This window comes from Schistocerca piceifrons, chromosome 5 (assembly GCF_021461385.2).
Source record: "Schistocerca piceifrons isolate TAMUIC-IGC-003096 chromosome 5, iqSchPice1.1, whole genome shotgun sequence".
NCBI classification, from domain to species: Eukaryota; Metazoa; Arthropoda; class Insecta; order Orthoptera; family Acrididae; genus Schistocerca; species Schistocerca piceifrons.
The window spans coordinates 579,959,210-579,974,924 of record NC_060142.1 but is presented as its reverse complement, the minus strand read 5'-3'; the positions used below and the strand labels follow the sequence as shown (position 1 = coordinate 579,974,924).

At 37.0% G+C, this 15,715-nt stretch overlaps 1 protein-coding gene across 2 annotated transcripts in view; it reads left to right on the top strand.

Moving 5' to 3' along the window:
• LOC124799250 (chitin synthase chs-2) overlaps positions 1-15,715 on the top strand; it is a 345,843-nt gene that overhangs the window by 268,408 nt on the left and 61,720 nt on the right. For both annotated transcript variants that reach the window (XM_047262797.1, XM_047262796.1), the window contains exons 10-12: positions 8,003-8,264; positions 8,834-9,096; positions 13,421-13,631. In XM_047262797.1, coding sequence (XP_047118753.1) covers positions 8,003-8,264; positions 8,834-9,096; positions 13,421-13,631 — 736 coding nt within the window. The remainder of the gene's footprint in view (positions 1-8,002; positions 8,265-8,833; positions 9,097-13,420; positions 13,632-15,715) is intronic.

The following is a 15,715-nucleotide window of genomic DNA, read 5'->3' as shown; positions in this document are numbered from 1 at the left end:
AGAATGGGTAGCTTTGAGAGATAAAATAGTAAAGGCAGCAGAGGATCAAGTAGGTAAAAAGACAAGGGCTAGTAGAAATCCTTGGGTAACAGGAGAGATATTGAACTTAATTGATGAAAGGAGAAAATATAAAAATGCAGTAAATCAAGTAGACAAAAAGGAATACAAAGGTCTCAAAAATGATATTGACAGGAAGTGCAAAATGGCTAAGCAGGTATGGCTACAGGACAAATGTAAGGATGTAGAAGCATATATGACTAGGTGTAAGAAAGATACTGCCTACAGGAAAATTAAAGAGACCTTTGAAGAAAAGAGAACCACTTATATGAATATCAAGAGCTCAGATGGAAAACCAGTTCTAAGCAAAGAAGGGAAAGCAGAAAGATGGAAGGAGTGTATAGAATGTCTATACAATGGCGATGTAATTGAGCACGATACTATGGAAATGAAGAGGGAATAGATAAAGATGAAATGGGAGATATGATACTGTGTGAAGAATTTGACAGAGCACTGAAAGACCCAAGTTGAAACGAGGCCCCAGGAGTAGACAACATTTCATTAGAACTACTGATAGCCTTGGGTGATCCAGCCCTGACAAAACTCTACCATCTGGTGGACAAGATGTATCAGACAGGTGAAATACTCTCAGACTTAAAGAAGAATATAATAATTCCAATCCCAAAGAAAGCAGGTGTTGACAGATGTGAAAATTACCAAACTATCAGTTCAGTAAATCACAGCTGCAAAATACTAACACGAATTGTTTACAGTCGAATGGAAAAACTGGCAGAAGCCAACCTCAGTGAAGATCAGTTTGGATTCTGTAGAAATGCTGGAACATGTGAGGCAGTACTGGACCTATGGCTTATCTGAGAAGATAGATTAATTAAAGGCAAAACTACGTTTCTAACATTTGTAGACTTAGAGAAGGCTTTTGACAATGTTGACTGGAATACTCTCTTTCAAATTCTGAAGGTGGCAGGGTCAAATACTGGGAGTGAAAGGCTATTTACAATTTGTACAGAAACCAGATGGCAGTTACAAGACTTGACGGGCATGAAAGGGAAGCAGTGGTTGAGAAGGGAGTGAGACAGGGTTGTAGCCTATCCCCAATGTTATTCAATCTGTATATTGAGCAAGCAGTAAAGGAAACAAAAGAAAAATTTGGAGTAATAATTAAAATACATGGAGAAGAAATAAAAACTTTGCAGTTCGCCGATGACATTGTAATTCTGTCAGAGACAGCAAAGGACCTAGAAGAGCAGTTGAACAGAATGGACAGTGTCTTGAAAGGAGGATATGAGATAAATCAGCAAAAACAAAATGAGGATAATGGAATGTAGTCAAATTAAGTCGGGTGATGCTCGGGGAATTAGATTAGGAAATGAGACACTTAAAGTAGTAGATGAGTTTAGCTATTTGGGGAGCAAAATAACTGATGATGGTGAAGTAGAGAGGATATAAAATGTAGACTGGCAATGGCAAGGAAAGTGTTTCTGAAGAAGAGAAATTTGTTAATATTGTGTACATATTTAAGTATCAGAAAGACATTTCTGAAAGTATTTGTATGGAGTGTAGCCATGTATGGAAGTGAAACATGGACGATAAATAGTTTGGATAAGAAGAGAATAGAAGCTTTCAAAATGTGGTGCTACAGAAGAATGCTGAAGATTAGATGGGTAGATCACATAATTAATGAGGAGGTACTTTACAGACTTGCGGAGAAGAGGAATTTGTGGCACAACTTGACCAGAAGAAGAGATCAGTTGGTAGGACATGTTCCAGGGCATCAACAGATCACCAATTTAGTACTGCAGGGAACCGTGGAGGGTAAAAACCATAGAGGGAGACTAAGAGATGAATACACTAAGGAGATTCAGAAGGACTTAGGTTGCAGTAGTTACTTGGAGATAAAGAAGCCTGCACATGATAGAGCAGCATGGGTGGCTGCATCAAACCAGTCTCTGGACTGAAGACCACAATTACAACATCTACGTAAGCTAACGAAAATGGGCCCAGTCACACAATGACTTGACACCCCCTGCCAAACTTGCCAAAAGTCCATGAACTGTTGAAAATATGTAAGGATCAAATTTTGTACATAATGGTGATTGTGCAAGTGCATCTACTTTGAGACATTCTCACATATGAGTGTTGATGTACATGCTAGTGGACAACTGTTACACATTTTGAGAAACTTCCTCCTCAAAAGATGCTAAGAAAGTGGCATGGCCAGCGCACATCATGTACTGTCTACAACAAGCCTGCCTCCTTGGACCAACAAAGAATGTTTTGAGACATATGAATATGCAGACAGCATCTCTTAAGATAGGGTTCACGGTACAAGGATTGAACTTGTTTTGGAGTACCGGCAGCCGTGCTACATATGAAATGTGTGTATCAGAATTTGATAACTCTGTCCTCATCAACTCAGTGCTCCATTACAGCTTATGCTTATTTCCATTGCAACCATTACAATTTACAACATTGATTTGATGCCTACATTAAACATAATTGGTGACTATTTGCACAGAATTCATGAACCATATTTTGCATTCAGTGACTAGCTTCCATGCAGTGCACAAATGACCACCACAGTACAGGGCATAAGGTGCAAGCTAAGTCTAGGAAGACCAAGATGTTCTTATTGCTGAGTCATAGTCATGAAGGGGAATGGAACTGGTAAAGAATTCTATGGGAAGTGATTATCAAGTAGCTAGTTTTCTAAAACCAACTGCAGGTCCCAGCATTCACCTGTAAATTAGGCTCTTTGGGGAAGAATCTTGGAAAAGTAGATCATGTAATAACAGTAGATATAGACAAAAGTTTGCACCATAGCCTTAATCATAAAAGTGATGGTGATATCAGGCACGCTGTTGAGAATTCTGCTCACACTGATGCACAGATTGTGTCACTCTTTGAGCTGTACAATAAGCCCTGGCTGAAGCATTCGGTGGAAAGTGTTAAGGGAGACTTTGGAAAAGCACTCCATGAAGAGACATGTTTGTACAGAGGAGCGACTGATGCATCACCCCTCACTTGATCACACCATTCACACAAGTTCTGCATACATGGTTTGCATCTGAATTGCTGCATCCTGCTACTAGTGTGTTTGAGTGTGCTGAGTGTAGTGTTGCTGCGTGTGTGTACTTAAATCAATCGCCAATTGTATCAGCATGCACTGGTCACCCGAAGTCACCTGCAGGAAATGTACACACAGCACAGTATCTGCCATGCTGTCTACCAGCAACTCATACCTATATACATGTGGAGCAGTACTGACTCATTCTCAAGATGTTCTTAAAAGTTTGTACCACTCACTTCAGTTGTTCTGTGTAGTGCTTATGTCGCACCTTCTGTATGATTCTTTTGCCTTGCTACAAGTTGTCTCATGAGATACTTATTGCCATTATTGTTCAGAGGTTTACAAAGGAAGTGATATTTGTGTTACTTGGATCGGTTTCATGCACTACTTGGTTACTACATGAATGCTTATGGTTATAAGCTAATTTCAAGGCTAATTGCCAGAGGTATTCAGTCTGGCCAGCCGAAACGGTATCCATCATATCCCATTGATTTCCACTGTGTTCCCTAGGACTTCTTCAGAATAAGTTCATCCAAAAAATAGAGCAGAAGACTAAATATAGATTGTGAAATTTATAAAGCGGAGAGTGTAGATGTAAGTTTTAACTCTTTCCTACAGCATTTTGAGTCTCGTATTCTCCTAAAACTAATAAGGGCAAAATCAAATGGAAGCAATGCTATGGGGTCGATAGCTCCTGGAGTTTAAAGATCTTTTGCTAAGTAGACAAACCTCTACACAATTCAGCAGACAAATTGTTGTCAATAATTGAAACACCATTATTGGCAGTATCGTAAAATCCAAACATTTCAACAGAAATTGTGGTTCTTTCAAATCAATGGCTACCAAATTCAATTATTACTTTTTCTCAGTGTCTAACCTACTCTTCTGTAATGGGATGAAAATAATAAGATTTAAAAATGTTCAGCAAACCACACTGGAAACAATGGTGTGGCCTGTGTGAATAATTCTCAGTACTCAAGAACACAAAAGAGTACTGAATATGCATTGTGTGATTTAATTCTCAAAACACGTAAAAATTGTTTGTCACTTATTTTACTTGATGTTTCTCATTGGTACAGTATGTCTTTAAGTTAAATCCAGGATAGAGTTTGTGGATATGAATTATGGTAATGTTAAAAATTAATCACTGTGAAACTTTTTCTCAGAGTTATTTTCATTTTTTAATGATTTCTGTTAAAGAACAGTTCACAACATACAAAAATTTGAATTAGAAAACTTTTTGTCAAACATGTCCATTTTAACACCACAATGCCCACAACACACAGTTTACAACTGTCATCTACAGGAAATGCACCAAAAAGGCAAAGAGATGTGATTTATTTAGCTATACAGATGTGTTGTTTGATAACAAAATTATTACATACAAAAAACAAAACAGGCAATTTTGTGTGTTTGTAATTTTGATTTGGTTATTAGAACTGACATTATTAATGCATTAAGTGATCATAAAAATTGTAGAAATAATATTATTAATTGTAATAATGATAATAATAATAACAATAATGCTAATAATAATAATAATAATGGAAATTGACCTACAAATTTGCTATGAGGAAACTCAATACATGGAAATCAAGCCTGCAGATAATCTCCCCAGTACAGCTCAGTACAGGAAAGTAGCACAATTTGTGCACTACAAATATCTGGGAGAGATCATCCAACCATCAGCACTGAACACAATAGTCAATTAGGAATGAGTCTCAAAATTACAAAATTGAACAATAGATAATACAGGTTAGAATATCAACAATTTAAGGAAAAGACTAGATTGCTACTCACCATAAAGATGACACGAGCTGCAGAAGACAGGCACAATGAAAAGACTGTTACATACTTAGCTTTAGGCCACACCCTTCTTCAGGCATACATAACCACCATCTCTGGCAGCTTGGACCCAAATGCAACTGTCACATGAAATGAATACATAATTTGGCACTCTATGCAGACCACATGAATATTTGTTTTTGAGCAACCTTATTATTTGCTTCATATCTGTCTCAGTAACTGCTTGAAGGAACATGGACTTAAGACTAGCATTTAAATAATTCGGTAGCCATGTAGGTCCGAATAAAAATCAATATCAAGTTCGGCAGACAGAAGATTGGCGGTGTGTGGGGAATTGGCACCGGACATCTGTTTTCAGACTAATTCTGGGGAATAGTTCCTCTGTGAGACATTCAGCATATTGGGCAAGGGAGTTCTTTTCACTGCTGATTGCCATCTCCAGCTTGCCAGGCTGTTTCAAAGGGATTTTGGTGTGGAAGGGATGACAGCTGTCGAAATGAGGGTACTGTTGGAGGTTGGTGGGTTTAATGTGAACAAACCCAGGGACAGTGTATTTGCAGTGATAAGAACTCCTATGTCTATTATGCCGAAGGTCTCTTCAAGGCCTTCACAGACAGGTGCTATCCTCTAGACTTAGACCGCAAATAGATCTCCCACACGATTTTCCCGTACACTCCTCCCACCACCCCCAAGAACCAACTGTAAAGGAGTGCCACCTTAATCTTCCAATACCACTCTGGACAGGAACAACTGAACTACAACCTTTGTCAGAGCTTAGATTATCTATCATCATACCCTGAAGTGAGGGACATCCTACCAAAGATCCTCCCCACTCCTAAAATGATGCTTTATTACCAACTTAATGTCCATGACAACCTGGTTCATCCATATGCCACTGTCAATCCTAAAAGTTAGCCAAGGGATCATATCCCCGTGGAAGACCCAGGTGCAAGACTTGCTCAATCCACTGCCCAGCACTTCCTATTCCATTTCTGTCACAGGCTTATCCACCCCATTAGATACCGAGTCACCTGCAAAAGCAGCAATGTCATATACCAGCTCTGCTGTGATCATTGTACAGCTTTCTATATTGGAACCAGCTGTTCACCAGAATGGATGGCCACTGTCAACCTTTGGCCAAAATCACCCTGTGTCACAACGTGCAACTGAATATAATATGCTTGATTTCAGTGACTGCTGCACAACACAGGCCATCTGGATCTCCCCTCCACCACCAGATTTTCTGAACTGTGCAGATGGGATTTACAACACATTCTCCGTTCCCGAAATTATCCTGGCCTCAAACTATGGTAACTTACTATCCCCACACATTCCATCCAACAGTTTCTCTCCCCTCTGTTCTATCACCTCCTCCAAATGCATGTCCCCTCACCCTCACTGTGTGCGACCCTCTGCCAACACATATGCCTATCTTTCCCCTTCCCTGCTCCTCTCCTTTTCTGCTCCTTGACTCCCCCTCCCCTTCCCCCTCCTCAACTTCGGCCCCATAACCCCCTAAAGCTGCACCTGATGGCAGTCTTGTCATGTCTCCATCTAGCCCCTGCACACTCCACCAGACAGCACTCTTCTCTCCTCTCACCCATACCCTATTATCCCTTCCCCTATCATGGCCCCTCCAGATTGCTGCTTTCATTCCACGTGACTGTTGCACGCTGGTCCTGGCTGCCGGAGATGGTGGTCGTGTGTGCATGAGGCATGCTACCTTGTGTGAATGAATGTGTGTGTTTGTTTCCTTTGCTGAAGAAGGCTTTGACCGAAAGCTAAGTTTGTAACAGTCTTTTCATTGTGCCTGTTTGCAGCTCAACATATCATATTTAGAGTGAGTAGCAATCTGTTCTTTTCCTTGTATTCCAAATTACAAAAAGCATATACACTCACTTGGAATCACCATAATAAAATATCTATTTCTGATAATGCAAAACTAAGGCATTACAGCACAGTATTTTTACCATAAGCACTCTGTGCTGCAGAAACTACAATGATTCATGGTCATATGAAAGTAAGAGAGATTGCAAAGCAGGAAAGGATAATTCTAAGGAAAATATTCAGACCAGTTTTTTGTGATGGAATTTGGATGACGAGGTCATGAAGAAGGTCATAGAAACAGATAGAAACAATAATTGACATCTTTAGAAAGAAAAAGATGAAATTTTATGGACATATCAGCAGGATGAACAAGAACAGACTCACAAGGTAAATCTTTTGAGAAAGCAAATCCTATCTAATACAAGACAAAATGGATGACTGAAACAGAAGCAGACAATAAAGAACTTGGAATTGCACAAGGTAACATAAGCAATTGAGGACAGTTCAGAAACATCATAAAAAATGTACACTTAAACAAAGACACAGAAAAAAAGAACAATTAATAAATGGTCAGTAGAGCACAAGGGATAGCACAGCGAGCATATGAAGAGAACTTGGGAAGAACGAAGCAAGAAGATAAAATCAATACTACTCAAGTTCAACCACTTCCTTAAATGGAATAGTCAATAATAATAATAATAGTAATAATAAAATTACTTTTACTATTGCTTTTGGACTGTGGTTAATTATGGACAACAAATTTTATAAGTGAGTTATTTTTATCTGTTTATAAAGAGAAAGTCAGTGATTTTTGATGGAAGTTCCATTTCTCTCTCATAGAGTGAACATACTTCCAGTAGACTTGAATACAATATCTGCATCAGCAAATATAAATAGTTCAAATTCCTAAATATACAATGGAAAATTGTTGACATATAGCTAGGATAAAATTGACTTAAGGAAATCTATTCAAAAAGGTTTACTGAAAGTAAAAAAGTGATTTAATATTGCTACATATTGTAGAGACTGAATTTCACGTGGCAAAAAATACCTGGTTTGGAAGTGTCAGTAATGGTATGCAGGACGATACATAAGAGAACTGTAGGAGGCCAATCATTTGGTAATAGTGGGACGAAAATTATTTGTCTTTACAATATATAACACTGAGGAACATAATTCAAATAATGCCTGTGGAAATATAATTGTTTTCATTTTCAACAAGCAAGCACATCAGTTTCAAGCTACAATGTTACTTTTTTTTTTTTTCTTTTTTTTTTTTTACAGGAACTTGCTGACATTGGAAATGATGATTATTATGAGAGCATTTCAGTGCATTCTACATCAAGTAGTAACTCACCCAAGAGCAATGTTAAATCATCTGACAGCATTACAAGGATCTATGCATGTGCAACCATGTGGCATGAAACAAAAGAAGAAATGATGGAAATGTTAAAATCAATTCTGCGAATTGATGAAGATCAGTCTGCTAGAAGAGTTGCTCAAAAATATCTCCGAGTTGTTGATCCAGACTACTACGAATTTGAGAGTAAGTTTACCTGATTTATTTCATTAGCTTTCAACATCCTTCAGCAAATATTAGTTTTGAAATACTTGTACATCTAACAAAAAAAAAAATCATGATGCATTATAAGTGGCTAAAGGACAGTCTTATGTATATTCCCAGAGTAAAAGAGCTAAATGAAAGGCAGTAGACTCAAACCAAATCAAAAAAATTCTAGAGTGATAAGACTTTCTTGTATAGCTTGAGAGACGACTAAGACAGAAAAAGAAAAGAAGGGGTACTCATGCTGAGAATGGCTAACTTCCACTTCCATCTTTATTTCTTACATTTTAAATGGTTATAAAACAGAAAACTTCTACATTGTTCAGCCTCTATATTGTTTCATTCTTCATGGCGAACAAATAATTTATTCATCAGGATATTATCATTCTTCCTCGACCAAAATTCAATGAATAACCATATGTAGAGGTCTTTTTTTTAATAAATAAATAAATATTAAAAAAGCAGCAAATAATTAAGACACTCACATTATAGCTGATATTCTATTTATGCTATTTCTTCTACATGTTAATAAATATTGCATTTCCTTCCAGCTCACATTTTCTTTGATGATGCATTTGAAATCAGTGATGAAAGTGATGATGATAATGTTGTGAATCGATTTGTCAAGCTGTTGGTGGATACAATTGATGAAGCTGCATCTCTTGTACATGAAACAAGAATAAGAGTACGACCACCAAAAAAATACCCAACACCTTATGGAGGACGTCTTGTTTGGACACTACCTGGGAAAACAAAGATGATTGCACATTTAAAGGACAAGAGTAAGATCAGACACAGGAAGCGATGGAGCCAGGTTAGCCTTGTGTAGTAATATGAATTGGTACATGCAATCATATTTTGTATTTTGTGTACTGTAAGTTCAGGTGAATACCAGTTTGAAATAGTGTTTCATTTACCATAGACTCTAAGTAAGCAAAATGTTTCAACTGTGCCTACAGAAATAAAAAAAATGTTAATGAGATAAAATAATAAATGAGAAACTGAATGGTTTTGTTGTGTCACAAGTTTGTTTTTAAGTGTTTTCCCTCAGAGTAACAGCAGAAGGAGATACAACATTGAAACTTCAAATGATTTTTCATCAAAAGTAGTGATGAAGTTGAAGTTCTTCTACAGACACAATAATACTTTCTCGCTCCCAACACTCAGCAGCACACAAAATCTCGTATCTACTCCCATGTCCAAAGAAGATATCAAAGCAGTGTTAAACAAAATAAAATTTCTAGTATAAATCAGTGGCTAGGATCCTGTCCTGACTGACAACATCTTGCATAGGAAACAATGACTAAAAATTATAATCCTTTTCTGTGCTAACTCTGCTGCTTCTTCCAATGTCAGCAGGTGTACAATCCCATACCTAGGACTGGTAATGCAGCCTGTAGCAAAAACATGAAATCCTGCAACTGTAAGATTTCCTATTATTTGAGGAACACCACAGCCCAATGCATTTTCAATGGCAGAGATAAGACTCAATTACTAGCCAACTGTGTGGTATACAATATTACTTGTTCTGATTATGATAAGTTTTATAATGGTCTATTGGGCAGAGACGTAGCAACTAGGTTCGCTGAACATGAACACAGCTGGATGTTGCAGAATTATGACCACATTTGTTGAGCCTGTAATGAATGAAGGTCACAATTACCAGCCACAGTCCCATGCTGTCCCATTAGCAAACAAAGGCCAAAAACTCAACCTTTTGGAGGCCCTGGAAATCAACAAAGATCTGGTCCACAGTCCTGATTTAATATTGAATGACTAAACACAGCTAAATACTTCCCCTCTTCTAAATACCACTTAATCCTCACAGATTTCCAAGGCTTCCCACACTGTCTGTTCCATTCTATTCTTCCAGTTTCTTGTATTTCCTCATTTTATTATGACTGCCTATGTACTTCATATATTCTCCTGTTATAGTTGTCACTTCTATCTCTCACTTTGTTTCTGTATCATCTTGCATATGTAATACCACTTCACATTATTCTTTAGTACTCTTGACTAATTTTATTTCAGAAAAAACATATTTGTACCATCAGCTGCACAATTTTATGTTTATTTTCTACCAGCTACGATTGTTGCAATCATCTTCAAGAAGAAATTGTGAATCAGTTCTCCTTGAAGATATGGTAACAATTGAAATCAACAGAGTATAAACATAAAACTGTACAGCTGATCGCAGAAATATGCTTTTTCAAATTATTTAACAGTTGTAGACAATCATCCATGAAAAGCTGTATGCTAATTTTATTTTATAGGGATTGTTAATTTAATTTAAATTATTATATATGCAGTTTTTCAAGTTTAACATTAATTATTTTTCCTGGTTTGCTCCCTTGATATTTATTTACAGTTAACTTTTCAGTTTTTAATTGCATTACCACTGCACTTTGAAAAATGACATTCACTCTGTGTTTATGGCTCCCTCTAGATGAGAACATCTCTTCCAATGTTTTTTTACAAATATTGTAACTTCTTTTATGATGATAGCCAGTTCAAGTCTGATGATGGCCTTGTAAGCTGAGAACTAGTAAACTGAATAAGTTAATCCCAAAGAACATACACATTATTGTCTTTTTCATTTACAATTACGTTGTCTTTCCTAGAAGTGATGGAAGAATTAACACAAGTTAGAAAGCTGTGTTTGCAATAACTTGGCATTGATTGGAAGTTTTCCAAACCATGACCTTTCATGTAGAATGGAATCATTATTTTTTGGATGTTACTGGAAATAACAGTTTTCATAAACATACCGTATTTACTCGAATCTAAGCCGCACTTTTTTTCCAGTTTTTGTAATCCAAAAAACCGCCTGCGGCTTAGAATTGAGTGCAAAGTAAGCGGAAGTTCTGAAAAGTGTTGGTAGGTGTCGCCACAACTAACTTCTGCCGTTGAATATATGTAGCGCCACACAGGCAAGCTTTGCAGGCACAAAGATAAATACTGGCGCCAAAACCTCTGCGTCATTACATTATCCAATGAAGTAAATACACATTCCGTATCGTTCATCTTCGAATGTAGCAGCATTTCAATGTACTATGAAAATCCAACTGGCAAGACTGTTTGGGACGTTTGTCAATATGGCCAACTCTACATTCTGAATTTGTTCCTACCTGTGAGAAGAGATGGTTGCTGATAGGAACTTTTATGAATTGAGAATCACATGCAGTGTTCTCCTCACCATAAGATTAATACGAATATAAACATTTTACCATGTATTGTTTCGTGTTTGCTGCTATCTCATTTAAATCCTGTCTGCCTAATAAACTACGAAACTAGAGTGAGACAACAGCAAACGTGGAAGAATATACATATCATGTCATGTTTATATTCATATTATTATGCCTAATAGTGATACAGTCAGAAATGAAGCACAACAATTGACTAGACTTTTAAATCTAAGATGACTCTAATTTCTGTGCAGAATGTAATGTACTAAAGAGGCGTCTGCAAAAATTTTCAAACGGAGAAAAATTTTCACTAAACTCTCGTTTAGAACATCTTCTATCATACGCAGTCTATCATTTCGTTCTTGTTGATCATTATCAAAGAAAGCAGCAGTGTGAGTAACTACAAATAGCAGTCTCTTGCCATTGTTTCGCCAATGAGACGATTCCTCTCTCTTTTATTTATTGTAAGCGACAATAGCGCGCACAAAAGCAAGCCATGCCGCAAGCGGCGACAGGCCGTAAACACTCATTATCAGAATGCGACAAACAGTGTAGGACACAGTACAGTAATGCATTTTCAGCTTAGAGTGACGTAAACACCTATAACAAAGAGAACGGCACTTATCAGATCAAAGGAAAATAAGCAATCGATTCAAACCAGACGAAGCATGTGAAAAAGGAAGGGTACCCGTATAAATATGGACAGAGCGCCTGACGCATAGCAATGGCTACCTGGTAAAGCTTAGCTGCCAAGCTCACGACTCGAACAAAACTACTGTAGCTGTATCGTCATTCATTCGACCTAAATTGTGTCTCATATTACAATGGACCAACTGTGTTTCGATATGGAGATGCGGCCTAAAACTTTTCTCTCCCCCTGAATTTCGAATCTCAAATTTCAGGTGCAGCTTAAGATTCGGGAAAATTTTTTTTCCTTGATTTTGAGTCTCATTTTTCAGGTAGGGCTTAGATTCAAGTGCGGCTTAGATTCGAGTAAATACAGTAGTGTAAGGGATGTGGTAAATAAATATGATGCTGAGTTACAATACAAAGCCCAAAATCAGATTAACTAGAAGGTGCAGGCATCATTAGGAGGCAGTTGTTAACTATGACATGCTGTAGGATGTTTTCTGTGCCAGATGTTGTAAATCAATACGTCAAGCTCTTGGTGGATACTTTGAATGGTTTCTACTCCACATTGCTACAGATGTAAAAACCAGGCAATAGAACTCATATTAGATTCTCCCTCTCTCTTTATTCCCTTTGAGTATACTGACCTGAATCACATCTCCGTGTAGTCAAATTACCTTGTGAAATTACATGTCTGAAGGCTCTACTGAACTGGATATAATTAAAACCTTTCTGGAAACTCAAAAAAGGTTCCATATCATCATAATAAGTGAGAATATCACAACTTATGCAATTTGACTTGTTCACTGATTCTTAGTACACATATGACCCCCTATTAGTATGTTTCTGTAATTTTCTTGCTCCTATTCATTTTACTGCAATCACCATCCAGAAAATGTTAGTAGATATGACAGTTTATTTGGAGTGCACATCCAGCTACCTCTCCTAACTCTATGAAGTATTATTATGTTGTCCTGAATCAAATGAACAAATAACATCAGTTGTTCTTGTGACAACTGGCACAGCCAAGGCCTCCACTAACAGTCAATATGTGTCTTAGTCCTACATGCAAAAAATCAATTCTTCTCACAGAAAACAGTTCGGTCTTGTGTTTCCTGGATACACAATTATCAAGAGTATTAAGTGCTCCTACTCCTTCTGACATGGTATTGTGAAACCAATTATACATTTTGGGGAAGTCACACAGTTGGCAATAAATCTACAGAATGTCATTCTGTCTACAAGTAAATGTTTTAAGAATTGCATTAAAAATGATAGTTGGCTTCCTAATATACATATTGTAACAAAACTGTCTTTTCATAGGTCATGTACATGTACTATTTGCTTGGACACCGACTCATGGAGCTACCTATTCCTGTGGACCGAAAAGCAGTGATAGCACAGAATACATATTTATTAACACTTGATGGAGATATTGATTTTCAACCTCATGCTGTACATTTGTTGGTTCACTTGATGAAGAAGAACAGAAATCTGGGAGCAGCATGTGGCCGCATCCACCCTGTTGGTTCTGGTATGAGTCACTTTTCACTATAACTGCTTATACAAAGAACTTTACTATTAGAAGCCACATGTTTTTAAAAACAGTAATTTTGTCACATAAATGAACTGTTAATATTTTAAACCTTACAAGCCTCACCAAAAATCATTGTATGGTTACGCAGGATTTCACAGTAGACTTACCAAACAAAATTTAACCTTCTGAAAATTACTTTTTCATACTGAGTCTTGCCTCTATGATTTTGTTATTTAAACCTTTAAAAAATTTAAATAAGTAATTATTATAGAAATACCTAACGAGAGTAGTAGGACCACATTTCTTAACACCTGAAGGACTGGGGATTATGGTGTATTTAGGACAAACTTCTGAGTTTGACAGGTGTAGTTTAATTTGCTGTTTTAAAAATGGTAAACTAATTTGGATTTATACCAGTTTATTTTGTACTACTTATACAGTTTACCAGGATATAGTTTTACTTTTTTCTAAAGAATTATATGATGCAGTGGTCATTTTCTACCTAATAATTAATCCAAATATATATATGATAACAAAATGTGAAATGGATAATTTTGCTTAGTAAAACTTACTTTAACATAAAATTTTGGATAGCACAATATATAGTAGATAAAACATTTGTAAACCTGATGTCATTCATTCAAAGCCACCTGCTGCATGATGACACCAAACACATGTGCATTCAGTGTTGCCTAATCGTGGTCCACAAACATACTTGCTGCACTTTGTACATAAATGCTTGCTCCTATTCTTTCCTCTACATTCTCCAATTGTCAAGTCCTAAAAATGTTGCTATGTTGTGGAACAGTATCATGAAGTGTGTTTTGTATCCTTGTATCCTGAAGCAACTCTTCTGCCATAAACTCTTCTGTACATAAACTGATATTGTTTACTTTCTCACCTGTCACTTCCCCATAGAGCAGCCATGCATTAATAGCTGGCAAATTCAATATACTAGGGGGAAAAAAACATGCGTAGGACCTCTGTGACATCCATACTCCACAGTCTACAGTTGAGCCATTTGGTCAATGTCAGTGCCGTACTTGGTGTTATTGTAGTATGCCAGTGATTCTGGTAGCTTTCTAAGATGTCACTCATTGACAGTAACTGTGTCATCCAATGAACTCAAAAGAAGCACATTTTTGTTATTTTTTCCCTGATAGCACGTTCAAGTTATGTCACCTGACATTAAGTATAGCTGTATGTAAAGGTGCTGCAGCAGATTTTGCTGACTGAGACAATGTTTGTACTCTTACATTTCGAACTTTCTGTAAGGCATTTGGTTGTGATAAAACTATCACATGTAATATTTCTTCTTGTGGAAGCAAAGGGCTGTATAAGATGAATTACAATATTCTCTGCAAGAAGAACACCTGTGGAGTGCTGCTAATCTTTGCTTAGGTAAGGAAAACAATTTACCACGCACCTATAATTTTTATCAACTGTAAACCAAAACTTTATTCCAATTTTGTCTGGTATATTACTCTTATATTGAATGAAAGGGCTTCTCACATAATTTTCATCTTGAATGTAACGCTTCAAGGAACTGGAAATGGAAGGATTCCAGACAGGGATAGCAGGTGGAAAGCAATCTGTCCTTATTCTTTGGGAATGTATGTCCTTTTCATCAATGCACATAAACCACAAAATTTCAATGAATTTATTTCTGTTCATTGTGTTCAGGAAGAAAGCTGGAGTATTTGACCATAACAACTTCAACAGCAAATTCTTTGCTCCATATATGTGTTGCAAATACATAAGTGATATATTTGCTTTTATTGCATTGATCCAATGGTCCAGTCATCATCCTGCATTCCTTGATGTATTCTATTTTCTGTACACTTCTTTATGTTTTGAAGCATGTTGTTCTCAATTAGTAACCTTCAGGCACTAGAATGTATACCTGCTCCAACAGATCTCTTTGCATAAGCTATAGGTCCCGCTGCTACCTTCAAGATGGCTGTTTTCCGGCAATGTCTTGTATAGGTATAATAGTTCATGTTGTTCCATCATTGGCTGTTTCACTACTCCAATGGAAGGATTTTCTTTCATCTGTATCTTTTCTTTCCCTCTGCCAAAAA